At 34.5% G+C, this 26,801-nt stretch overlaps 4 protein-coding genes across 6 annotated transcripts; 2 read left to right on the plus strand and 2 right to left on the minus strand.

The window, feature by feature from the left end:
• Positions 1-4,347: 4,347 nt before the first annotated feature.
• On the minus strand, positions 4,348-4,867 carry LOC130635779 (ATP synthase-coupling factor 6, mitochondrial-like). The gene has a single exon (XM_057445250.1). The coding sequence runs from the start codon at positions 4,737-4,739 to the stop codon at positions 4,428-4,430; it is 312 nt and encodes a 103-aa protein (XP_057301233.1). The 5' UTR covers positions 4,740-4,867; the 3' UTR covers positions 4,348-4,427.
• Positions 4,868-10,160: 5,293 nt separating this feature from the next.
• On the plus strand, positions 10,161-10,791 carry LOC130635777 (60S ribosome subunit biogenesis protein NIP7 homolog). Its single transcript, XM_057445248.1, has one exon. The coding sequence runs from the start codon at positions 10,210-10,212 to the stop codon at positions 10,750-10,752; it is 543 nt and encodes a 180-aa protein (XP_057301231.1). The 5' UTR covers positions 10,161-10,209; the 3' UTR covers positions 10,753-10,791.
• Positions 10,792-10,941: 150 nt separating this feature from the next.
• LOC130635774 (DNA excision repair protein ERCC-5 homolog) lies at positions 10,942-20,701 on the plus strand. Of its 2 annotated transcripts, XM_057445243.1 has the most exons (15): positions 10,942-11,198; positions 11,298-11,473; positions 11,928-12,043; positions 12,575-12,664; positions 12,753-12,819; positions 13,275-13,427; positions 14,205-15,209; positions 15,293-15,412; positions 16,379-16,592; positions 16,720-16,788; positions 17,572-17,650; positions 17,749-17,818; positions 18,298-18,422; positions 19,071-19,158; positions 20,055-20,701. In XM_057445243.1, exons 1-15 carry the CDS (start codon positions 11,111-11,113, stop codon positions 20,571-20,573), a joined length of 2,979 nt encoding a protein of 992 aa, XP_057301226.1. In that variant the 5' UTR covers positions 10,942-11,110; the 3' UTR covers positions 20,574-20,701. The 2 variants fall into 2 exon arrangements, with proteins under 2 accessions (XP_057301226.1, XP_057301227.1); XM_057445244.1 differs by lacking the exon at positions 10,942-11,198 and having other exon boundaries at positions 11,453-11,473; positions 11,928-12,033.
• On the minus strand, positions 20,607-26,799 carry LOC130635775 (cytochrome P450 3A8-like). 2 transcript variants are annotated; one of them, XM_057445245.1, is made up of 6 exons: positions 26,415-26,799; positions 24,087-24,292; positions 22,496-22,766; positions 21,904-22,207; positions 21,280-21,430; positions 20,607-21,013 (listed from the first exon to the last, which is right to left on the minus strand). In XM_057445245.1, exons 1-6 carry the CDS (start codon positions 26,721-26,723, stop codon positions 20,776-20,778), a joined length of 1,479 nt encoding a protein of 492 aa, XP_057301228.1. In that variant the 5' UTR covers positions 26,724-26,799; the 3' UTR covers positions 20,607-20,775. The 2 variants fall into 2 exon arrangements, with proteins under 2 accessions (XP_057301228.1, XP_057301229.1); XM_057445246.1 differs by lacking the exon at positions 26,415-26,799 and adding an exon at positions 24,777-25,035.
• Positions 26,800-26,801: the final 2 nt, after the last annotated feature.

Below are 26,801 nucleotides of genomic sequence, written 5' to 3' on the forward strand. Positions count from 1 at the left end.
TTCATTTATACGATGTTTTTGATCCTTCAAAAGACACAAAATTTTAGTGAATACGATGGTAAAAGAGAATTTTGCTTAGAGTGGTTTTAAAATCCGCACTTTGACCCTATTGTCAACCAAATGGAAAGCTATCTGCATAACCATTTTCGTTCTAACGTAGCTTTCTATAACACCTTTCACTTCACGTATGGCATCTCCGCAAGCCTCAGCATAGATTCATAGATTCTATGCGCAGAAATAAAATTGAGCCCTGAGTAACTACAAAGCGGACTCCTCGAAGCGCTTCTCAAAGCTCAGCACCTGCTTTGCAGACTAAACACTTTGTCACAAAGGTCGCGTAACGTCACGAAGTGAAATTCGCGACGTCGCACTTCATCGATCGCTTCACCACTGCGAAAGAAGTAAAAATATCAAGAATGGTGGCATTCTCCCCGCCCCTGGTGACTGCTATGAAAGTTGGGATGTCTTTCTAAGGAACAATGTCTTTCTACTTCAACCACAACAATAACATTACTTGATAACACCATGGCGACGTAACTACTTCACTTGGTGATAAATTATTTCGTTTCCGAGTTTAGGACGTGATTTTTTATTCTCTAATCACTCTTGTTCCCTTGGATTTTTGCCTTTTTGATAAGAAAAATAACGGCAAAGCGCCCAAAATTTATTTAATTGTTTATTTCACAAACAAGTACATAAATCTGTTATCAACATGGGACTATGAAAAAATATGGAAATAAAATATTACAGTATTAAAATTGTATACATAAAATTCAGTAAAAATAGTTGGTATGTATTAAATAACAGATAAAAGAGAAGAAGAAACATGAAAAAAGCTAGTGAAAACTTCCTAAGCAGTCTGAGGATGTCAGAAGCGATTAGTCACAAGAAACTGAAGCCCAAAAACTTAACCTTGTCTCCAGAACTATGATTTGCACCAGATTTAAAAAGAGGTGACATTTTAGTACATTTCCAGTCATTCGTAAAAGACGAGGTTTCAAACGATAAATATATGTTAGAGGTTGAGAGATTGCCTTTATACAGTCGTTGAGTCACCAAGATGGTATATCGTCTACCCCAACGGCCTTTCTACGTTTCAATGATTTTAGACGTTTTAAAGTATCATCAGAAGTGATCGGTTCGAAAGGAAAATTTGAGGCAATTTCCTTTATGATCTTTGTGGAATGACCAGATAAAGCTTGTCCAGGCAAATACAGAGTTTTTAAGTGATTGAACGACATTACAAAAGAATCGACAAAACGCATTGGCAATTGTTGTTAATTGTTAAGATAACAAAAAAGTGGAAAACGTTACTTTGTTATTCTTGTTTTTGCTCAACCTTGTTTCCTAGGCATTTTTACCAAGAATTTATATGGGTCTATGACATAAAATAGAAAATTCGATCCAGAAATGACATCATTTTTGATCCCAATGACGTCATTTTTGATCCCAATGACGTCATTTTTGATCCCAATGACGTCATTATTTTGTTTTTATTTCAAACATCATTGTGATGTACCATCATCATTGTGATGTACCATGTTTTTGACATAAACATCAATATATCCAGAAAAAAAACATTTCTTATCTTTTACTTTTATTATTTGTTCACATCATTTTTTATTTTTTTTCCATTAAAATCCCTTTTTATATAAAATTAATTTGTTTTCATTAAATAAAAAGTCTACCTTAACTTGATGCTTGACACAACTGTGTAATACGTATGGTGGTGGACCAGCGGTTCTTGAAGTAAGTACTTCTACCTTGTTGAAAGGCTTGGCTTTGATTGCATTCAGTATTCAACTGTCAACAAAGATGGCTACTAGCATCATTGAAGGATATACCTTAGAAACTCAATGTTCTTCCAAATCTAGAATGGTGGTCACAGGGCATGAGCACTAGGGGCCCTCAAGGTAACCCAATACTGTTGTTGATCCAGCCCCCTGAGATTTCCTTGCCTACCTATATAATGGGAGCAGCTGGAGTCAACTAGTTTCCACCATCACATTGTGCTAATAGTTTGGTTTGCCCACCCACCCTTTTAATGCATATTTTTCTTTTTTCTGTTATGTACATCAATCACAACTGTCACCATATTAACTAATTCCTACAATCAACCACGACCCATATGTTAACTCGATAATCGGACCATCACCCGACACATGACGAGTGCATACGATACCAATTGATTTAGCCCCCGAGGTTCTTCTACAACGAACCACAACACGCAACGATACTATGAACTACAACACGCAACGATCTACAACCTTGGTGATCCAAATTTAGCTACTTGCGATTGCCAATTTTTTTGTCCAGAGGTAGAAGCACTGCTGACCAGCGCTGGTGGGGATGTCAGGCTTCCTTCGTCAGCCAAATGGGATGAAGATGCGTTTGTTTCCATAACAAATGAGTTGCGTTTCCACGAGATACGCCATAGCAGGTACCAGGCATTTCCACGAGATTTGTTGAGGTGTTGGCGATTCCACGAGATTTGCTTAGATGTAGGCATTTCCACGAGATTTGCTGAGATGTAGGCAATTCCACGAGATTTACTGAGATGCAGGCTTTTCCACAAGATTCTCTGAGAGGGTTGCGTTTCCACGAGATACACACCCAGGTGAGTTAGCGTTTCCATGAGATACGTGGTCTTCATCCTTAAGGGTAAGGATGAAGACCACGCGCATCTGGTTTGGCCCCCCTGATAACAAACCTGACATCCCTCCTCTTTCCCCAATCTCAAGTGTAGTTATGACATGAAACAAAAGAAAACCGGTAAATTTAAAAATGGCATGTGCGCAACTATATTAAAGAAATTGACATGATATTTGTTAACTGAATAAAGTATTACACTTTCTGGATCTTAACAATTCAGTTTTTTTGCTAAATAATGAACGTGAATGGCGTAAAGAGCTGAAAGCGTTCTAAAGCTTAAAGTGCCGGTTTTTTTCGTAAAAGACAGTGGACTTAGAGTGCCGTTTTTTTTGCAATGATACTTAGAGAACCGTTTTTTTGTCGTAAAAATTAGAGTGCCGTTTTTTTTTGTTGCAGTAATACTTAGAGAACCATTTTTTTCGTAAAAATTAGAGTGCTGGTTTTGTTTGCAGTAATACTTCGAGAACCGTTTTTTTTGTAAGACTCATTAGACCTAGAGAGCCGGATTTTTTTGTAGGACTTATTAGACATAGAGAGCCGGGTTTTTTGTAAGATATTTACGAGATTTAGAGTGCCGGTTTTGTTGTAGAAGACAAGGTTACCTTAAGGGAGATTTTCACGAACGGCGAATTTGACGGCAAATTGTATCTGAGCATGCGCAGTTTTATTTGTTTTGATTTGCATCGAAATATTCGCTTCGCTGAAAAGTAGAAACAGTTCCTACTTTTTCGCAGCTAAAGGTTTCGCTGCCAGTTTTAGACTAAATAGAACGCGGTTAACCAATTTAAACAATGAATTTGGCGTCGATTTATTTTTATCGTGAAAATTAAAAAGCGAATTCGCCATTGAATTCGCCGTTCAATTTGCTTCGTGAAAATCCCCCTTTAGAGTGCCAGTTTTTTTAGTGAGACTCATTAGGAGTGCCGTTTTTTTTCGTGCGTTTTAATAGCACGGGTTTTTATCAGAGATACTTTGATTCGGATTTTTTTTAGTACAAAAATTTTGGTTTTTCTATTTTTTTTAAAAAAGGACCAGCACATAGAAATAACATATAGGGTAATCAGAAAATCAATAAAAATGCAATTTTTAAACTTATTTTCACATTTGGCTGAGGCTCTATCTATAAAATTGATTCCTAATGACCCTTTTTACATCTTGATTGAATATATGTACACTATAAATGCCTCTAGCCTTCTTTTTGTGTCAATTTCCATAATCATGACTTTTGAAATTTCGTTCAAAAAACTTACCAATACATTTTTTCATGTTATAAAACTTGTCCGAAAATCTTTCCGCTGAAATAAAAAATTGTGTCCAAAAGTTTTTCTGCTGAAAATTTTATTTCTTAATGTATGATCCATGTGGCATCATATACGTAATGTGATGCCACATGGATTGCACAGAACTAAACAGTATCCGGGAAAAAAAACTGGTTTTGTTTATATTTTTCTTAAAAAATATTCAAAGTAATATTAATAAAAAGTAGACATATTTTATTTTCATTTTTACCATTTAGTTTCCAGCAGTTTTATTTATGATTTTAAAGAATGTCAGGCCCTTAGTTGCATATTATCCATGTCCTGAACAGTATTATTACCTGACTATAATTTAAAAAGATAAGCGTTTTAAAAACTGCCAGGCATATAGCTAGGTTTTGATCATAAGTTGCTTGACAAAAATTACAAAAAAACAAGATAACCTATACCATCACATATTTTACTGAAAATAAAGTAGTATACAATTTAACTGAGTTAACCAAGTTAAGTTAACAGAGTCTATTTTTCAAAACTGAACTTAGGAAAAACTGTCATGTCCTCATTTCCATATCTTCTTTTTAAATTATCCATTTCAAACTTCCTTCTACCTTCAATTTCAGCATTGCTTTCAACTAATTCTCCATCTTTCAGCTTGGTGGCCTTCGTTTTATATTCATTTATCTTTTCCAAGAAAAGTTTCTGGATAGGGTCTGAAGGCTTTGCAGCAGCAGCTTTGGCAACAACTGAAGAAGCACCAATATTTCGCCTCAGGACAACGTTACAACAACTGGGTAAGCCTTTCAAACTTCTGACACGAGGAGCAAATGCCATATTCGGTGGAAGTTTTAGACTTCAGACTACTATCAAATTAAAATCGTCCCGTCGTAACAATCACTCAAACCACCTTCCTTCTTCAACAAGACCCCAGTGATCTGAGTTTTAGTATTGTCTTGATTATCTGCCCGACTCTGGTGGCAGCAAGACATTCGGGTTTACGGTACCGATTCAAAATGGTAACATGTTGTGATACTACAAACATGCTTGATTCTGTTCTATGTTTTTATTTATTTTTTCAGTGATTATCTTTTCAAGACGACTTTATAGTTTTAATTTTTTTCATTAAGCCCATGAAAGCTGTGTAAATTCTATCCAGCGATAATTATTGTAACTATAGCTAGCTATTATATCTACGCTAGCTACAACACACCAGCCCACGATTTTGTAAGCCAGGTGTATTAACTTGTAGCTAGTGGCGCTGTAGTTTAGTGGTTATAACTCTCGCACTTTGTGCGGGAGACAGTTTATTCCCCTTGGCGGCAACATGGGCGAGTACATGTTCATGGCCCCAGATTAGCCATGTGAGGGAAATTGGGGAAATGGCACACTGTGTACAGTCAGGGACAACTGCAAATAGACTATTTCTCCTAAATAAGCTAGTAGCTAAATTAGAAGATTTTTAATAGCTTAACTTGGAGAGAATAGTCTATTTAGGAGATGGGAAATTTTATCAACAATATCTTCGCAATCTTTGTTGGTCGCGCTACTATTTTTCCTGTACTACTTACTGACTTAGTGATCTTTGCTTAGGTCAAATTTCATAGAATTTGCATGGCGGATATAAAAGCTATACATGCAAACCAACAAAACTCGTTTCCAATTGACTAGATCAAGGTCCGGGGCGAGATTGTCCAAATAGCTTATTTTATATATAGCAAAATAGTCTATTTTGGCGGGTTTTTAAAACATGCCGGAAAAAAATGTTGTGCGCATGCGGATTAGCGGCAAAACAAACTAAAAGCAAATCTTCAAAACGCACCATACCATTTATGAAAATAATACTTCTACATCCGAGGGAGGTTTGTTAGATCATTTTTAATCTTAAAGATCGGTGCGACCACGGACCAGAAGGCTGTAATAAGCAAATTTAATGTTGATAGCCTAGTTAGGAGATAAATTTCGCCTAATTTGTCTATCATAGCCTATTTAGGCGGAATAGTCTGATTTGCAGTTTTCCCTAACTGGTGTAAGCTGTTGGATGTTGCCAGCAGTTGTCTAGTGGAGCACGGACCCTAATTGAGTCTGCATAGTGTAAAATGAGCATTCATTACTCTAGGACTCCCATCTAAACCTTGGTCCCTTCTGGAAATAATAAACAGGGTATATCCCTCAATATTTATGAGGCTAGCTAGCCATGTAAAATATGCAGATCTATCTATTTATTCTAGCTTGGCCAGCCCTAACTAGCGAGATATATATGCTATATATGAGTTGCGGCGTTGCAAGAGGGTGCTGATAAGCTGTATACGGCGTAAAAGGTGCATGCGAGTTGCCGTTTTTAAAAAAATTTTCAAGTATTCGCCTGAAAACACCTGCATAGATTGGAACAATCCCCGTGATTTTTCACTTATCCTTACCCATTTTTTTTTTTTACATTTTAGCACTAACAATTACTACTAAATCCTGAACATGCGGACCTTACCATGGTGTATCCAGAGGGTTTTAGACGCCAATATACGGGTTTTGGCCCAAATTATTGAAAAGTGGTTGGAAAAAGGTCCTATTTAATCCATAAAAGAAAAAGCCTTACAGTAATCATTTAACAGCATGTAAGAAACCATATTAAGCCTTAATAAACTTTTTTTGGCATGCTAATGACTTAAAATTATTGCGATTTATTTTATATACAAGAGACAAAGGAATACTGTAATTCGTCTGTAAGGAGAAACTGTGGTCGAAGCTCTCCTGTGGTATGGCAATTTTATTAGCTTGCATGGGTGCGCATTCCGTAGTGGAGTTAGATTACGCGGACTGGACTGTCAGGCTTCTGTGGCAAAGTACCAAATAGAGGCGCCAGTTTGATCAAAAATTCAACAAAATACTTGTTAGCATGTATCATCGATACTGACTTTAACTACATGTCTGTCATATAAACCTTGTAGTATACATCTGATTTTAAACACGGTAAATTAGTGACATTGTTTAGAATCTTAAAGTCAGTAATTCACATTTTAATTCGCTCACAATAATGTGATTTTAGCCAAAGGATTGTCAAATTTCCCCCAACAGGGCTCTTTTCTGTACCTGCTGGGGCTAACAGAGACCCATAGATCCCCAGCTGATTGTTAAACTCTCGCGCTCGCGGTGTCCCCAAACTTACCTCTTGATACACCACTCCCTTAATTTGTGAATTTTTGAAACACCTTGTATTTGAAATGTTTTAGTACTTTATTAGATTTCGCTACAAAACAAGACCTCAGAGCCTTTTAAATATGATGCTGACACATAAACATAAGAAAAACATTCCAAGAAAAGCCGCAAATCTCTCTAAAGGTTAATTGAGTGTATGAGCGTTATGTACTCAATTTTACTTGAATATGACAGTACTTAGCTTGCTTAACCGAATTTAGCTCCAATTTGTTAAAAAGAATTCTTACTTTTACCTTCAGCTTACAACGCGTAGCTCTACCATATTTAGATTTACATATGACTAGATGCAGACCAGATCAGCAGTACAACTGCATTCTTTCACTCACAATGAATAGATTTTTATAATCTTCTTATTCCAATAACTATGACTGCGGATGGTTGCCATGTATAGTGCAACCAATCTTTTATAGCTATTGTATAAACTATTATATTATTATATTATAAGCTATTGTATTGTATAAACATCAAAACTCATGCGTTTTAGTGGTGAAAAAATAATTTTAAAAATCGTTCGGGAAATGCGTTTACTCCCTGGGTACTTTCTTTGTATACATTCGACTTTACTGGCCGAGACCGGAATTTACAGGAAATTGCGGGTTCTTGGTTGCCGGCGATTAAACTGCTTTCATACGGCGTCTAATCAAAAGTGAAAATATTTTTGGAAACTACACGTCTCATGGGTGTTATTGGTGAAAAAATAATTTTAAAAATCGTTCGGGAAATGAGTTTACTCCCTGGATACTTTCTTTGTATATATCCCACTATACGGACCAAGCCCGGGATTTACTGCTTTCATTCGGCGTCTCATCAAGAATGAAAACATTTCATACAATTGTTTTGACTGTACATTGCAGTCCTGGTCATATGAATTTTAGCAGCCGAGTGATACTTCACTCGCCTCGATTGTTGTAGGTGCGTGATGAATTTCACGCGTCTTACCTTAATTGAGGAGAGTGATTATTCAGTTTTCATAATTTGAGGTGCGTGATAACACATATAAAAAGTGTGGTCGTCTGGTAGGCCTACTGAGTAATTGAATGTATTTGCATCTTTATTAAAGGACTGTCTCAAAATTTCCGTACGTAATTCGTATAATTCGTATCAAAACTTGGTATCAATGATCAGCCCTTAAAGTTGCCGATGTAAAATACGAAGATACCGTAGTTGCGTCAGCAAAAACGGTCGGTGAACGTAGGGTATAGAGAACATTAAAGTCGGCCCCTTTCCTTCATGCTGACACTCTATGCTCAGCTGGTCCACTACACTGAGACTCGAACGAAAGACGGAAGACCATTTGGAACCATGCCACAAGTCAGTCCGACCTTCATCGTCACAGAGAATACTGCGAGAAGAGTGCGCACCCATGCAAGTTAATTATAACCAGAACATGAGAGAAGTTAGGTGTCCTGTACCTTAATACAGCTTTCAAATGAATGTTCTCGTGATGTAATACCAAAGAAATAACATGTTGAATAAAGTTTAAAAATCTTTTTAAAAGGGGAAAGAGAAATCAAATATGTTTAGTAATAATAATCGAAAGAATTGTATATGGTATTAAAAAGAAGTCCAGAAGTTCTGTCTCCCACACGACACAGTGGGTAATAAGTCAGCCCTGCCCTCGGTTTTGTGAGAAGAGATGTTCTGTGAAGATTCTAACAATTGAGTCTCCTGTACAGTTTTGCTTTACGTTAAGCTGTGCCAGTAACAAGCAGTTTCGTAGCATGCCACCGGCGACTTCTGCGATATACAACCTAATGATGCCCTAACCTAATGAATTCCTCTCGAAACATAACGCGCATGTTTTTCATTCAAATTCCGAATTTTAAGTCATTTTTTTTTTTGATTATTAGTATAGTAAATAATTACTTTATACAAAAGATATTTCAGGTGCGCATTATTGAAGTGACTAAAGTGTTTTTGGTGCGTGGTTGAAGACGCTGCTCCATTGTTGCAGGAGCGTGCGGAGGTGCGTGGGCGCGATCGTGCACCTCAAAAGACAAGGAGTGCATTGTTACGTGGCGTAGTGGCGTTTAACACAGCTATGGCCTCATTTCCGTATTATTTGATCATTGTAAAACTTTATAAGAAAAAAAATATGACATAAGAACCAGGAAAAAGCCTCATTTTCAATTAATTTACTTTGGAAATAATTGCTAGTCTGGTTTCCATGCTATTTTGGTCATTGACAAGTGAGCATTATAACCATACAGTTTGTGGTAAGAACCTTGCATATGGGAACCTTTTTTCAAGTTGTTTACATGTGACAGGGCGAATAGAAACCACTCAGTTTGAATCTAACAGGACAGTTTCAATCTGTTAGCGGCAAAGTAAGGCGAAACGTGTGTTTTCACTTCGAAAGCCTGCAGTAAATAAATTATAATTATTTTTAATACTGAAATTGTTAACTCAGGATGGCCTTTTCAGTTCCTATTGGTACAGCTATCAATGACGGCCCTGTAAAGGAGGTCCTAGTGCATTAAAGTTCCTATTTGAGCTACAAAAGTCATGCAAGCACAGCAATTCCCATGTGGAACACTAAGCAGAAAGGATAAATTCACACTTTTATAGTCTCTGGCATTACTCGGCTGGAGTTTTAGCCCAACACCTTATCTTTTTGAACAGGCCAATGAGAAATTTCATTTAAGTTGACCTAATTTTACAATGCAAGTCCTATTTTGCCAAAGATTACGGAATTGTTACCATTGCTGCCCAAGAAAACATCAATTTTTGTTTTAATGACATACATTTTCAGAAGTCAATAGACTCATAAAAAATGAAATTGAACTGAGAATAAGTCCTTGGTATGACTAAATTAGTTAAATTGTTTTACTATCTCGCAATGATCATTGTACTCTTGTCTTCGCTCAAAGTTAAGTCGTAAGAACAGGTAACATAGCTAAGCATGTGTTTTTTTATTGTTCAGTACGTACACATGGGTCCATGTTGAAAGTGCTGGAAATAGTAAATAAAATAATGTGTTTGGTTCTTTATGCCAAAAAATGCACTAGCCTATAGCTAGAGCTACAATTCCCCATAATATAATTGTATGACATGATTTTTATAATATAGCTACATATATTTATAAAAAAAAGTCATGCGTCCCCTTACTGAAGAAGAAACGAAAGCTGTGTTTGAGAAATTAACCAAATATATTGGAGAAAATGTAAAATGTCTCATTGATAGACCAGATGGATTATATTGTTTTCGACTGCACAAAGATCGTGTCTATTATGTGAAAGAAGAAATTATGAAAAAGGCTACAAATGTTGGTCGAGACAATCTTGTATCAGTGGGAACTTGTTTTGGAAAGTTTACAAACAGTGGAAAGTATAAACTTCAAATAACTGCACTGGACTTTTTGGCCCCTTATGCTAAATTTAAAATATGGGTTAAGCCAGGCTCAGAACAGTCTTTCTTATATGGACACCATATTCAAAAAAGTGGACTGGGTCGTATAACTGATAATACAGCCCAGTACCAGGGTGTTGTTGTCTATTCAATGAGTGATGTTCCCTTGGGGTTTGGAGCTACTGCAAAAAGTACGCAACAGTGCCGACATGCTGATTCATCAGATATAGTTTGTTTTCATCAAGCAGACATTGGAGAATATCTGCGCCATGAAGACACTTTGATTTAGTAGTTTTTAGTGCCTAAATATTTTCATCATTATATAAAATGTTGTTTTTCTTTGTGTCTGAAATTATGCTGCACAATTGTTGATCATATTAGTGTAAACACAGAAGATTTTTAGTATATAAATATAAATTTAAGGGACACAATTTTCTTAAGCTTAGTTTCTATTTTGACTGTGACTTTTAATTTTTACACTTTAATGCAGAGAGATAACTTTTTTTGCTAAACATGTTATGTGTTTTCTAACTGAAATCATTGTCCTTCTGATAACAACTTTATAATCAAAAGTTTTAAATTAAGTATAGTTTACTTCTGTGGAACATCAATATGTGTTATCAATATCCATCCAGTTGAACAGTAAAATGGGTGTAAAAGGATTATGGCAGCTCATCAAAACTGCGGGAAGACCTGTTTCACTTGAAACTTTAGAAGGCAAAGTATTGGCCATTGGTATCCTTTTCTATGTTCTTGAAGTGTTTGTGACCAAATATTAGCATGTTTAGGATTGTCATCACTGTACGTGTTTTTTTTCTTAACTGCACACTCAAGATGTAAGTATTTGGTTAAATAAGGCTGCCAAAGGAATGAGAGATAAACATGGCAATCAAATATATAATGCTCATCTTGTTATGATGTTTCATCGTATTTGTAAACTGCTGTTTTATGGTGTGAAACCTGTTTTTGTGTTTGATGGCGGTGTTCCAGAATTGAAGAAAAATACTCTGGTATAATTACATTTCTTGTTCATTAGCAGGCTTTCCACAGCTCCAAAAATACTAAAAATTGAATAATCCTAAAAAAACCCGAAAATGTTCAGATCTTTTGTAAAAACTAAAAATCTTCTAAATTTTTTAGAAACATTATTTGTTAAACTAGTTTTTGTAGAATAACGAGTATAAAATTGTACATTCTGCATTGGCTAATGTAGAAATATAATCTGATCAAATCGATTTGTCTTCCTTTTATAATTCTATTGACATCATTGATTCTAAGTTACACTTTCCTGAATTCAATTTCTCCTAAAATCTCCCAAATTTTTGTATGTGTTTTTCCGTCAGAAAGATCTAATCAAAACAGCACAAATCTTCTTAAATTCTTCTAAATATCCTAACATTGAGTGATAACACTGTTTAGTAAAAAGTTCAAAATTGTAAATAATTGAAACTGTCTTTTCTTCAGAAAGCACGACGAGAGAGAAGGCTCCATGCGGAATCTACTAGATCCAAGGCTAAAGATACCATGCTACAAAAATTTTTGCAAACAAAAGCACTTGAGGCAGTTACAGGTGAAAAAACGTATGGGAAAGTCATTTGCTTGTGCTAGCCATTTCCATTTTAATCTGCTGTTACTTTTAATAAAGGGATTTTTACTTCATGGAGGGTAAAAATTTGTTTATTAAGACTTATAATTTTTATTATTATTTTTTTTATTTTCGAAGTATTTAATGATGACATTACATTTAAATAAGAATCAAATTCTTGTTTTTAGTGTATTGAGTTTCACAGATTTCTACCTGGACTTATGACAAATTATTTAATGACGTATAATAAGATAGTAGGCATAAATTTTTACTTCAAAGTTTTTAAACAAAACAACTTTTAGCAAACTACACCAACTACCCACTATACTAAACTGTACTAACTAAACCAACTATACTAAACTATACTGTATAATTTAGTAATGATCTCATCTTTAAGTATAACATAAAATCGTCTTTAATTTTGCGGGGTAAACATTTAGCAGCATTCATTTTTGTAATTCAATCATCCAGGACAATTTGTTTTGCTTGTTGTCACATATCTATTGATTCATTTTCACTCTTTTAGGTCGGTAAAACTTAATCTTAAGGAGGAAAAGGAACCAGATATATTTCAACTTGCTCCATTGTCACATACAGCCAGCAGTCAGTCAGATAGGTGAACATGATGCAATATAATAAGCATAACAATACATTGACATAGTGTTATGTTGTAATGATTTTTCCTTATGCCACTTTTTTTCCAGTTCCTCTGAAGGTGAGATGAATGATGAAGAAAGTTGGCTTGAAGCCCTACGTTCGGACCATATACAGGTGTGAGACTGATAAAAAAATGAAAAAAATTTAGAAATAAATGAAAAATCTGTGTTTTGTTATCTGAATAAGCTGTTACTTATTGGTTAAAGGGAATCTGAGAAAAATCTTTTTGTTTAAAATCCTATATAATTGGAAGTCATTAGTCCATGGAAATCCACAAGAATTATTAAAATCTTTACACTTGATATTTCAGCAAATACTTGTACATTCTTAAAACGAAATCAACTTGCATGACAGAAAAATTAAAATGTAAATTTTCTGGTGGCATGGTAACATTGCTTATATTCAAATTGTTATTTTCTTTTACATGTGTAAACATGTGTGGCAGTTTGCCTGCCTGCTTTGTTAACATGCCAGCGTTTGTGACTGGACTGTAAATCAGAATGCTAACTTTATTTTTTTTGTTTATTTATATTTTTTGTACAAATCTGACTGTGTTAAATATTTAATAGAAAATGTTTGACCATCCAGAATCTGTTGACATTGATTCAGAAGAATTTCAGTCTCTTCCTGCAGAAGTCAAGCATGAGTTGCTAACAGAAATCAAAGATTCGCACAGAAGAAGATATAGACGAAAAAATGAAGAACGAAAAGAACTACCTAAAGTGTGTTGATGTTAACATTTTAATGTGTATGCCTTTAGTTTTTTAGCTATAAAACCTGTAGGGAGGAAAAATCATAATTTATTTCTTGCCACTATTTGCTCCTGCACATAATTTTTTGTATGATTGCAGACATGGCAAGTTCAAAAAAGATCTATAGGTATCACAAAATCTTCACAAGGTATGAAACAAAAAAGGATTCTATTTTCGTCATAATATTCACTGTTACTCGTATGAAGGAGTTAGTTGTAAGGGGAAGATTGTTAGTGAAACTATCTTTTCATTGAGAAGCGGAAATATAAATTTTTCCTTAAACACATGCTTTTCCGATTGCAGCTTTTTAAAAAAATGTCTATATATGAAAAAGATGTAATTTTATTTTATGGAAAATGATAACAAGAAAGTGTATAGTAAACAAACAATGTCTTATGGAAAAAAAGCTTCATTGTTTACTTCTTGTCAGCAAGAATTCCAAATATCTTTGCCTACTTGTGATTTTGGACCTTATTCACAAAACTAGTTTTTTCTAAATTTTGTTCCCATACAATTCTCGCTGCAAAAATTTCTTAAAAATTTCTTGTATGATTTCAGTGACTTTAAATTCATCATCAAAAGTCAATAAAAACTTCCTGTACGTTTAGTAAAAATTTGATCATGACTATTCAATATTGCTTAAAATATGTTTTGCATCTTGTTTTATTTGTTTTGTTTTTTTGTGTTGCACATTTTAGAAGTAAACAATTAAAAGTGTACTCTAAACTTGCAAAATACATTTTTCAGGATGCTGGTGATTTCTCTAGTTTTCAGTTGCAAGGTTTAATGAAGCGTGGCAAGATTACACAGCAGATCGATTCCCTAAGAAAGGAAATGACCAATACTTTATCGGATCAATTTTTAGAAATTCATAAAGACATTAACTTCAAGTCAGACCAGAGCTACATTGAATCAAAGAGAATTGCATCAGATTCAAAGGCAAGTTATATATTTATCAAAGCTTTCAAATCTAAGGAGGAGAATGTTTTGTTTAATACGAACTTGGAGGATGACTACCATCGATTCAAAGAGCTTGATGAAGAATCCAATGAACAGTCAAGTCATTACAGAAGACTGCAACGTGTACCTGCAAAGTTTGAGGTATTGAAGTCATTGCAACCAGTAGGTTTGAAATTTCTATCTGATGGTTCATCTGATGAGGAAAACGTCACAAGTACAACGCAAGCAGAAAATGTTAATCATGGAAGTACGAGCTCTGCTGAAAAACAAAAACAGGACGATGTGGAGTATATGTCCACTGATTCTGATGACAGTGATTTTGCAGAAACTGCTACCAATCCAGAGAGCGTTGTTATTAATAATGTGTTGCCTGTACTCATAAATAAAAAGAAAAAAATAGAAATTATAGAGATGAAAGATAGTAGCATGGCTGAATTGAATTTACCAAACAATTTTGAATCAAAAAAGGATTTTAAAGGTGAAAAGACTACTGACAAAACTACCATTACATTTGATTCTAAAATTTTACCAGATAGTTCAAACAAACCTAACGATGAGCCAGCAGTTGTGTCACAAGAGGAAATGCTTTCACCTATTTCACCTCTTTCGAAGGTCATCGATGTCGATGCAGATTCTAGCAAACTTTTACCAATGCAGCAATCCGCTACACAGGAGGGTGTTGATTCAGAAGAAAGGGAGATATTACCTACTTCATCCTCAGAGATTACTCAACATAACAAGGAAACAAGTTTTGTCCAACAGTTTTCAAATACAGTAGCAGAGAAAACAAAGGTTTGTAACAATACTGTCATAATGTGGATTTCACGATGATTTTGTTTATGAAAAGTGACAAATATAAATTTTGTTGAATTCAGGAGGAGCTGGTGGCTTTTCAAGAAGATCTCAAACATGAGCAATATGAATTACAGCAGAACGCACTAAAACTATCAAGACAAGCTGCTACGGTGTCGAGTGAGAAATACCAAGATGTTCAGGTATAAAATTACTGAAATTACACAGGAAACACATTTGCAATACCTACCCTCGTGTAACTGAAGTCGTTTTGTGCTAGTTTACGTTTTCTGATATTACTTTCTTTTGATTTTAATTTTAGGCAACAGAAATGTTTTTCTAATTCTACGAATAATTATTTTTTAAGTGTTTTCAGCTTTACTGGTTTCCAGTTTTTACAAATCTCCTGAATTTTCTCGTCTCTTAAAAAACATTCTTTGGACTACCTTATATGATTGGAGTACTACTGGCAAGATTTTAAAAACCATAACAACAACACAGAACTTCTTGATGATTATCAACTTTGCATTGTATAATAAATCAGGAAAAATAAAATATAAAGGCGTAACAGTTATCATAATTTAACCTTATTCGTGCTCGTCCCCCCCCCCCCCCCTGTTTGACTTTTTTTGACACTTCTAACTTTTATTAGCTCACAATAATTCATATTAAAATTTTTTTAAGGGGAATTATGCCATGGTGGTGTGGCTATGACAATCATTTTTTCAAGTGCAGTGAAATTGTGCAGAGTTTTTTTAAGGGGACTTGTTAGTGTATACATTGTTACATTTTTTGTTAATTACAATATTGTGACTACATTCCAAGCAATTAGGGAAATCCTAAATCTTAGCTGTTATTTTTTCATCTCTGCGAATTTGACGAGGTCATTGCCAAAATAATCATTTCAGTACTTTTTTTGATCAAGTTGTTACTTGAGGCCTGGCAAACACTTGGGTAAGTTTCATGCCAAATAAAAAACAAGGGGTGATGGGGGAAGCCGCCCCTGTTCCAGCATTGTGAAGCCCTCAAATAGACCAGCAGGAATAAGGATAATGGTGTTAGAAAAAGTCAAGAATTTGAAAGTTGTATTCTTCCCATCTAATTATTGGAGACATAACTTTAAACATCCAACAAAGTTGATTTGGCTAATTTCATATTTTTTCTTACAGGAGTTGCTCCAATTGTTTGGAATACCTTACTTAGTCAGTCCGATGGAAGCTGAAGCTCAATGTGCTCAACTCGATTACTCAAATCTTACAGACGGTTCTGTGACGGACGATTCTGATATATTTTTGTTCGGTGGGGAAACGGTTTATAAGAATGTGTTCGATCAAAACAAGTACACTGAACTGTACATTTCCAAAACTTTAAAAGAAACTCTACGTAAGTATTTTTGGTGTTGTTTTTTAGTTAGTTGTGATCCAACGAACACATCCAAGGGAGTTTAGTAAATTAGGGAAAAATTTTCATTACTCTTCTAAGGAAGCATATATTATTTACTTTTTCTTAGACCTTGATCGTCCAAAATTAATCGCACTGGCTATGTTAACTGGAAGTGACTACACAGAAGGGATGCAAGGTTGTTTTTTTTTGTTTTCTCTTCTGAATTCTTTTTTACCATTCTCATTTAAACCCAAAAGGCTGATTATAGCGATTTTTAAAGTATTAACTTATTACTACAAATAAAAAATACAATTTATTAGTTATAAACTTTCTTTTTTAAAATGTATCAACTTGGTAAATTTAACAAGCGACATTTATTTCAATTAATTCTTCGTGTTTTTCGCAAGTAGACTTCATCCTGATCGAATGGACTAAGTTGTTTGCTAGAACTGCACAAGAGTTTTTAAACCAAAAAATACACAAAACATTGTTTCTACGATCAAGTTTTTATAAAAACAACAACTTTGAAAAACATTTAAAAAGCTGAAAAACCTTTTTAATAATTAGAATATATTATAATAAAAAAATCACTTTAGTTTTAGCGATATTTTTTAATGCTCAAAGCGAAACAGTCACCTCCGGACTGAAGGAATCTTATTAAATTCCAGCTGGCCTGTTTAAGTTAGCAGAGGCAAATTTGAACAATCGAGCTGATTATGTACTCATGTGGTTCTAAAGAATATTTCAAAGTAAATTTCACAACTAGTCAGCTCTTCTCGTGTGAAAATTTCTAAGTTGTAGCTGTGTACCTGTTGTTTGGCCTCGATGTCGTGTTGTTTGGCCTCGATGTCATGTTCAGTATTTCTTCATTTACTGTTAGGGTTAGGGTTAAGGACAATTGTCATTCTTTTACTTACATTTACCTAAATTTACATTTATTTACATTGTCATACACTATTTTATATAATTTTACATCCAGGCGTGGGTGGAGTAACAGCAATGGAAATCCTACACGAATTCTCTCGAGATGAAGCACAAGAAACATTAAACCATTTAAAGTAAGTCAAATTTGCGAGAGGTTTTATGTATTTATAAAATTTCTTCATTCAGAAATTGTGTACTTTTGATAATTTGTTACCTACTTTGTTTGTTAAAGGGAATGGATGTTGAAGATGAGAAGTGGAAAAGAAGTTTTTGCACCTGGTTGTAACCTTCTATCAAAATTAGTAAGCTTGTTAATTTTTATCATTGTGATCAGTGTCTCGTGTGTATTAAGAGTGTATTGTAAATAACTTTTCATACTGAATCCAAACATATCAAAGAAATTATGAATCTAAATTTTTAAGAAGCGTGAATTTGGTGAAAAAAAATCATAAACAAAGCAAAGTGAAAACTGTTGTTATAAAAAAAATTTTTTTTACGGTTCAGCCTGTGCGTATCGCGTTTCTCGCGAAAAATGGCTACCTGTAAAGTTAGTATTAGTAGTTAAAAGAATACTCTTTGTTTTTTATAAAAACATTAGTACCAGATAATTAGTATTAGTAACTTTCTGATGTCCTCAAGATTATGTTTATTTCGTTGTTGCTGTTGTGTTTTCCCGCCAAAATGTCTTTAAACAGAGACTTGAGAATGAATAATAATTCTGTATCTGTAGTTTATATCTTTTTGAGATTGTGCTTACTAAGACTGCATGCGTTTCTTATAGAAAAGGTCCGATTTACCAAGAAACTTCAACTCTGACGACATTTGGAAAGCATACTTGGAACCTACTGTCGATACATCCGACGAACGTTTTGAGTGGGGAACACCAGATATTACTGCTATCAAGGAGTATCTTTTCAATTTAAAAGTCTAAAATGTTAAGCTTTTAATAATTTTCATTTTCACAAACTCCCCGTACAACTATCGCGCTTTACTATATTCGTCATGGTCGTTCTTTGGAATATGCTGTTCATTATGCAGTGAAAGCACATTTCTAGATTTTTCCTGCCTGAATGGTGCCAAGTGCTCTCTGAACTGGAGTTGGCTATGTCCAGACACTCACAGGTAAACAACATGGTAGACCCAGCCGGAGAGAATAAGCATATAGTCTATGGCTTAGTTTGTAGTACAGAAATGTAGCATGTAGTTTATGCTCTATCTATATTATCGAGCAGAGCATATATAACTTGTGGCATATATGATACAAGTACAGGATATTACATCCCGACATTTACAGCTTCTAACTTTTCCTTTCACGACACGAAGTACATACAAAAAATTGTAGTTATTAGCTTAGAAAATAATTTTGTGAGTTTAAAATGCTCTGCACAAATTTTAAACCAAACGATGTTTATTCTAGTATCTTGTGAGAATTTCGCATTTTTACGAAACACATTTGTGCAAACAAATGCGCTATTTTTCCCACTGCATAGTAAACGATGGAAGAGAGGTTGGCGTAATTAGGGAAGTCCTTTACTCTCCTTAACTGTTGTGAAGATTCGCTAACGAAAAATTGGGATGGTTAAGCTCTCGCACTGATGAAATATTGTCACCTGTTATGAGAAAGTGGAAAGGAAATAAAGAAGTAAGTTTTATGGCTACTTTATGGTAGATTGGAACCTTGGTTTTATTGCGAATTTATTCACTGTAAAAAAACTATAAATGTTGACCGCTGTGTCCAGATATACCTCAGCCAGATTATATTTTATTCGTCTGGTTTAATTTTAAGGCGAATCTCCACGGGACTACTTTTACAACGATCGCCGTCAATACTTGAATTTGATTTGTCGCGTTTTTCATCATGACGAAAAGTTGAATTGGTTTCTACTTTTCGTCACAAAAATATTCGTCAATATCGTCCAGTGACGATTCGGCTTTACGACGATTTTTTGATTTTTTCTCGCGGATTAAATCGTGCAAAAATTATAGTTAACTTTCAGTCAAACATTTCTCTATTTAAAACGAACCCTCTGGTTCCTTACACTTTTTAAACCGAACATAGAAATATAATCATATTTTTACCTCGAGCACAAATTTAAACTGTTGTAAATATTTTGTCCCTGTCACGAACTTTCGGTTTTCTCAGGCTATAAACGCCTTGTGTGAATTTTAATGACATTTAATCCATCTTTGTCGATTAATTAATAAAACTTATGTGCGACATCGTCCGTCGTATTGACAAGGGAGTCACAAACAAGAAAGCGTCTAGCAATGAAACCTAATGATTTGTGTTCTGCATGTATACAGACTACTTAATTTCCCTCACATGCATGGGTTGACCCGTAACCCGTTGGAAAATTAGCTAGGTAATGTCGATATGTACCTAATTTATACATTCAGAACAGAACTCACGTTGTTAACAGTATTTCCAACGCTGATGTGATTATATCCTGTATAAAATATTCGAAAGAATAATAATTTTAGAAGAAAATACTGTTTCGTCTGCCGTATATTGTTTAATGCCATTTTGATTAATTTTAGAAGCAAAAAACATTGGATAAATTCTTCGTCCCGGTTCTTGCGCAAAATGACGTCATCAGTAAACGGTTACGAAATGTATTGGATGTAATGAACGGCCCTAATAAAAAGAATGACGTAAGCAGCGCCGAAAGTTCAAAAAAAACGAAACAAAAAAGAAAGGCGATGGAGAGCGAAGCTACAGCTAGCACCAGTACTTCTCCTTACTTTGATAACGATTTTGTAGAAGTCAGTAAACGTGGGCGTGTAAAAACAACGAAGTGTACGATGACTGTGAGTAGCAACGAGAAGGTTCAAGCTAAGAAAGAAGAAAACTTATTAAAAGCAGCTGCGGAAAGATTAAAACCTTTACCCCCGTTTGTTAGAGTCAATAAGATAAACAAAGCTATAAGTAAAAGGCTACAAGGTCGGGGGAAAAGAAAAGCAAGAGGAAAAAATCGAACCTTGACAATACTTAATCAAATTAACTCGATCCCAGATGTTATGAAGCCACTTGTAAGCAGCGAGTCTGACTCTGATTGAGTGAAGGAAAATGTAATTTATGAATTGTAAATATTGAAATACACATCTAACATGAAATTCATTCAAAAATATTTATTACAACATATTAGAGTTCTTTATAAAAATTAAAACACCAGTTGTAAAATGCCCATTTTGGCTTGTTATTTGTAATGTTATTTGTCAACGCAGTCTCGTTCTCAAAATTGAGAAAAACAGAAGCTGATTACGTGCTTCTTTGTTTAAGCTGCAACATGATTGGTTCGTCGATTGATGACGTAGCTTGTACGGTAAAATCTGAGGAAGTTGTAATATTTTTATCGTCCTTCAAAGTTATTTCATAGCGCTGTAAGATTCTTGCAAGTGCTAATTTGAGTGCAATGATTGCCATACGGAAGCCGAGACATTTTCTTAGCCCTGCTCCGAAAGGTAGATAGGCGGACCCTTTCTTTACAGTCGGGTCACTAAAGAAAAAAATTGTACCACTTATCTGTTCAGTCAATGTCATTGAATAAAATAGATAGCCGTGAGACGTCATTGTAAAGGGAAAAAACATGTGGCCGAAGTGATTTTTGAATGTATTTGTTGCTAAAGCAATCTAATTAATCGAGTCAAACATTAGTGTGACCTCTGTTGCCTCGCTTAACAATATGCTAAACCACCAGGTATTACATTGTATCAAGTTATTAAATATATATCATGATGATGAATAGAATTTAAAAAAGTGTACCTAAATCGATCTGGATTGAAGGTTTGTGGGTCTTCCCAATAAGTCGCATCATAATGCATTGCGCGCACCGGTATGAAGATGTTGGAACCTTTCTCGAATGTCATCGCCTCGATTTTACATGTCTCATTACACTCCCTCATCAAAATATAAGCTAAAAATAAATTTAAATTAGAAATCTACCATCAGATAACGTCACACTTAGACAAAGCAGACCAAAAAGTCCCCAATTCCTCTGCATTCTATGATATTGGGAACGGCGAGAAGATGTCGATATTTTGGGAGTGTGCTGATAAATTAAAGTGGATGAACTTTAATTCGTAGGCCTTTGATGAAGAGGGGGTAATAATAGTTGAAGGGTATTTTTTCATTTTAGATTTGAGTGGAATTGTCAAAATTTTCATAAAGAGAGGTGTTAATAAATTGAAATGGGTTTCGCAATTTTGTGTTGTCTACCCTCCAATTAGGTTATCAAAACTAGGGTGCATTGTTCCAGGGATATTTTTTGTATTTATGTATATATGTGACTGGTATAAGATTGAAAAACTATCACTTTCCTATCAAAAAATTTCTGTTTCAAACTACTTTGAAGTTTATAAACTTCTTTCAGACAAAAATGGGCGTTACCCGATGGATGAAGTCGCAGTGTTTCGTCAATGACGTGTTCCAAGTACATCATTTCTCTGTTTACATTTTCCCACGTGGGAAAACCTTCTTCCCCTGCTAATGCTCCAATATCTTCATAAATCTTCTCCTGTACCTGTTTGTGCTTAGCAATATAATACATGGCCATAGCTAACGTTGAACTAGTCGCGACATGTACCGCTGTTAAAATTACAATTCCCTGTGCCAGGATATCTTCGTCCAGTAATACGTTACCACTGGTATCTGGTCCTTCCTTTTGAACATTAAATAACGCTTCAAGAACGTCCTAAAACAGATTGCATGGTATGACAACCCGGTTTAATTCAACGGTCCCCTTTTTTAATTATCCTTTCATGATGAGGACCGCGATGATTTATCCATACGAATTTATATAATTACTACTAAAGCCACTACTAGCATTTGTGTTTCTTATATTTGAAAAGTAAACATGAAAGCAAAAGACTATATATTGTGTCTGGATGTGAGTTAGAATGAACACGCTCACTGTCAAAACAAACTAAATACCATACTTCATAACCACTTCATGATGTTGGAAAAGCAAAAATATATTTACCTTATATTTTCCACCCTCCTCTTTTCGTCTACCGGCAACTACGCCAAGTGCTGTGTCTATAAAAGGCTGTAATTGGTTCTTAAACGCTGAAGGTATGTATTTGACTAGATGTTGCCCAAACGGTAAAGCAGCGACAGTGTTAACCCACTTAGGTGGTTGAGTAAACTCCTTCGTTAAATTGATGAGTGTCTTGTTGAAATCGGATTGGTTTGGGCAATCGAGGGTAAATACTATTGAGAGCAGTGTCTCCATGATGAAGCCTTTACTGTGACTACATAATAGATGAGAAAAGTTAAAGGTTCGACCTAAATGAGTATTGTTGCAAAAACTTTAGGAAAGCTTCAGATGACTACTCTCTAAAGGTACATTTTATAGCAAAAATTTAACTTTTTTCTAAAAAAGACATGAAAGATATAATCCTAAGTTTATGTCTATCGGAAAGCTGAATACTTTTTTCACACATACCCTAAAATAACTTAAGTAAAGATATTTTATTTTCATAGACACCTAACCTCGTTCCCAGGGCTTTTCTACGCCAGTGATATTCAGCGGGCGAAGTTGATAGACACCTTATCAAATGAAAAGTGTACCTTACATCGAAATAATTTCTTTAGACACATGCAGTTATATAAAAACACACCAGTGCTGGTCAAAAAATGTCGAGACTGCTAATTTTCGTCTTCAAAGTTATTATACATAATTTATGTTGTCTCTGCGACGTCGCACTTCGCGGTGATTAATTATCTTGAATTGACTAATCTTCACCAATTTTTGAATAAAATTTGCGAAAGTTAGTCAACTTACAGTTCGCTGTTAATGCACTTAGTGTTGAATACGATACCTTAAGTCATAACTTTAGTTAATTAATTCTGGCTATGACATACTTTCGCGAGGTCCAACAAAATTCAATGCTCGAAAAATAATTTTCGCGAACCAGTTTTGTCGATTTTCTTGCGTGAATGAATAATTTTAGGGTTTTCCGCAAAGATTTTTTTTACGAATCAATTGATTTTTCGCAATTTTATTGAGACATATTTGCAGAATAGATAGCATTTAATTGAGCTCGATCATCTCACAGAGGCTGGCAGTTATTTTTATCGGCCACTACACAAGAAAATTTAACGAGAAAAACTGAAGAAGAAGAAAAAAATCGAAACGAAGCGAAATGAAGCGAATTTAATATTAGCAAAAGCAATTTTGCACAGACAAATTTTGCATATATGGATAAAATGTTCTAAATTCGCAAAAATTAACCAACTTGAGGAATTCATTTTTCATTTTTTTATTGAAATTTTATTAGAAGTACCGGCTAGAAAATATTACTGTCTATTTTGTCTTTGCTCCTGCAAAAGTAAGGATTTTAAAATAGCTGTAATTACTCATTATCAACCTCGTTCCCAGGGCATTTTGCCTTGTTGATGAAGTTAAACGGCTCAGGGGCCACAAGACCCTGGGGACGAGGTTGACTCATTATCGTCTTGAAAATTGGTCAAAAAGCATCCGTTGACACAATTTTGTATTATAGAATTTTTAAAGAGATCATTTATTATTCAGTAATGTTTAAAAATACAATAAAAATCATATTTCTTACCTAACAACGTCAAAAGATTCCTTCTTCTTCTCTACTTCGTCCAACTTTTCTAAGTAGGTGTCTACAGCTTTGTTGATTAATGGACTCATATTTTGTAAACTGTGTGGAGTGAAGAATGGTGTAAGCAATGCACGAACGTACTTCCATTTGTCATCTTTTAGCAATGTGATCATGTTGTCACATGGCCATGGAAGATCAATGAAAAACTATGAAAAAAGAATGGGACAGTTTGAGGGGCCTTCAAATTTCCTATAGTAATTAAATTTTATTATATAATGTCGTTACACCTACATTGTTCAAATATGTGTTTGAGCGAATTCCCCCATTCATCCTTTCTAGTTCGCTTTAGCAAGATGAAAATTTGAATGCGGGGACGTTCTCTTTTCTATTTTAGTCATTTTAGTAAAAAAGAAATGATGAAAAATGGTTGTGATTTTATATTACCCTTTTTGTATTTTTTCCTATTAAAAAAATTATTTTTTTATTTAAATTAACTATTCTATCGATGACATAAAATCAAAAATACGACAAAAACGATTTGGGTGTTCAATTTATCCTAAAGAGCTTCTTAAATCCCTATTATTATCCAGCCTCGTTTTCGGCCGCATGGAGTTATGTACCAGTCTACTTGAAGGTGTAGCGAAGGTGTCTTCTTATCGTCTCAAATTAAATACACTTAATAAGATTTACCTTATGTTGTGTGGCAAAACGCGTATATGTTGAAATGATAAGATCCATAAGATAAGTAATTACCAATGCAAATAAACATATTTGTTTAATAAATGTTAGTTTGAATCTGTTTTATAATCCTGACTCTGTGTGAAGGTATAATCTCTAATCTCATGTTTACACTTTTTAACTGCTGCATTGAGACTGTTCATAGACTTCCTTATGCTGGTAAACTCTTCTTAGGGAGATCTTTTGTCTGTATTAAATATTTTCAGCAAATCTGTTTGATTTTTTTTATTTAGTGTACTGAACATTTAAGTAGAACAGCCGACATCGTATCAAATTGTTGGACTTTAAAACAATCCTTAATTAGAGTTTTTCTTGGGCGAAAACTAACTCAATGGAAAAAACCTTCGCGGGAATGTTCGCGGTATTTCCCTGATTTTCTAAAAATAAGCGAATGAATGTTCGCGGTATTTCCCTGATTTTCTAAAAATAAGCGAAGTTAAGTCGTCCCATCCAAAACATTCTTTGGCTCCAATCGCAAAAAAATATTTTTCTGCCAACCATAAAAAAAAACACTTTGCTTTGTGTAAAGGATAGAGCACAGTCAATCAATTTAATACAAGTTATATGAATTTAATGTTGCATAGAAAAAAATCATTGTCTAGTGCGAGAACCTGCCTCTTTTCGGTATTAAATTCCTGTGAAAATTACAAAAAATGTTTTTCGCTGAAATGAGCTTTGTCTTTTATTATAACCTTAGTTGATTTCAGGCTATGGCGTTGTTAAAATTATATATGCCGTAAAACAATCTCTACTTGTTTACTTCGTACCCAGGCTTTAAATGTAGTAAAGGAAAGGTTTGTAGGTAATGTTTAAATTTCGTCCCCAAATTACTTTCAAAGCACCTGAACTTTGAATAACAAAAAATGACTGTGTAAAACAATACATGCATTGCGTAAATGGGACACTGATCGACTGTCGACGATCGACGATCGACACTGATTTGCAAGCAGGTTAATTAAAATCAATTTATTAATAATAACTATTAATTAAATGATTACTTAACCTCAATACAAACTTAACAAGATTCATGTTCCTGCTCCCCTGCTTACATCGTCAAAAAACAGTAATGGTATTATAGTTTTGTTTTACACTGGCACACAGTATAGGATAGTCGAAGTATAGGATTTCACAAACCCTTCCTTTAATCTGAATACAAATAAAATATTACATGCAACTCACATATTAGACAATAACATATTTAATATAATATGGGTATACTATTCCAACCTCGATCCCAGGACTTTTAGCGTGTCTTGATGCGTTAAAGACATCATTTTAATCGGTTGCATCTTATGAAATATAACTATGTATACCTCGAGCGCATAAATCTACACACGTTTCATCCTAAATCAAAAATGTCTACCGCCCTGGAACCGAGTTTGGTTAATATTCCTTAAACCTCTTTTGTTTTACGCCGGTATGTCTAAGCTTGTTTTTTTTCTCTGCGATCTAACAAATACGAAATAAAACGTGCCTTGCAAAGCAGACTATGCTCTACAGCGGTGAAATCAAAATGGTATTCATTTCTTACAGACTGGTTTTACGATAGTACATGTAAAGTGAATTGGGTACGAAGTAATAATTACTTACTTTTCTATTTTGAAAATGTTGAAATTTTTTCCCCAAAATTTCTTTTGCAATGCTTTCTTCACCAACAACAGTAACGGGTTCGCCTTGATAGTGGAAATCGTACACCTTGCCATATTTTTTGTAGTAAAATTCCAGTAGAGTATGTAAATTGAAGCCACTTTGCCGCAAGTCCCAATAATTCCCCAAAAACGGTACAATTCCTGGACCAACATATTTGGTAGATTTAAACCGACCATATGCTAGCCAGTATAGTATGTATAATACTATTGGTATAGCAATCAAAATATATGTCGCTGCATCGAACGCCATTTTGATCTGTAATCCAAAACACTGTTCACTTAAAGAACACACACAACATTACCAACTACAAGTAACTGATATTTCAAA

The sequence above is a fragment of the Hydractinia symbiolongicarpus genome, chromosome 3 (genome assembly GCF_029227915.1).
Source record: "Hydractinia symbiolongicarpus strain clone_291-10 chromosome 3, HSymV2.1, whole genome shotgun sequence".
NCBI classification, from domain to species: Eukaryota; Metazoa; Cnidaria; class Hydrozoa; order Anthoathecata; family Hydractiniidae; genus Hydractinia; species Hydractinia symbiolongicarpus.

Bases quoted from the DNA above. Each gene is read 5' to 3' on its own strand.
- LOC130635779 (XM_057445250.1), bottom strand. From the start codon at position 4,739: ATGGCATTTGCTCCTCGTGTCAGAAGTTTGAAAGGCTTACCCAGTTGT.
- LOC130635777 (XM_057445248.1), top strand. From the start codon at position 10,210: ATGCGTCCCCTTACTGAAGAAGAAACGAAAGCTGTGTTTGAGAAATTA.
- LOC130635774 (XM_057445243.1), top strand. From the start codon at position 11,111: ATGGGTGTAAAAGGATTATGGCAGCTCATCAAAACTGCGGGAAGACCT. The intron at 15,210-15,292 runs GTTTGTAACAAT...TGTTGAATTCAG, and splicing joins CAGTAGCAGAGAAAACAAAG to GAGGAGCTGGTGGCTTTTCA. The intron at 17,651-17,748 runs GTAAGTCAAATT...TGTTTGTTAAAG, and splicing joins GAAACATTAAACCATTTAAA to GGAATGGATGTTGAAGATGA.
- LOC130635775 (XM_057445245.1), bottom strand. From the start codon at position 26,723: ATGGCGTTCGATGCAGCGACATATATTTTGATTGCTATACCAATAGTA. The intron at 24,293-26,414 runs GTAAGTAATTAT...CTTTTTTCATAG, and splicing joins AACATTTTCAAAATAGAAAA to TTTTTCATTGATCTTCCATG. The intron at 22,208-22,495 runs GTAAATATATTT...AATCTGTTTTAG, and splicing joins AGGAGGGTGGAAAATATAAG to GACGTTCTTGAAGCGTTATT.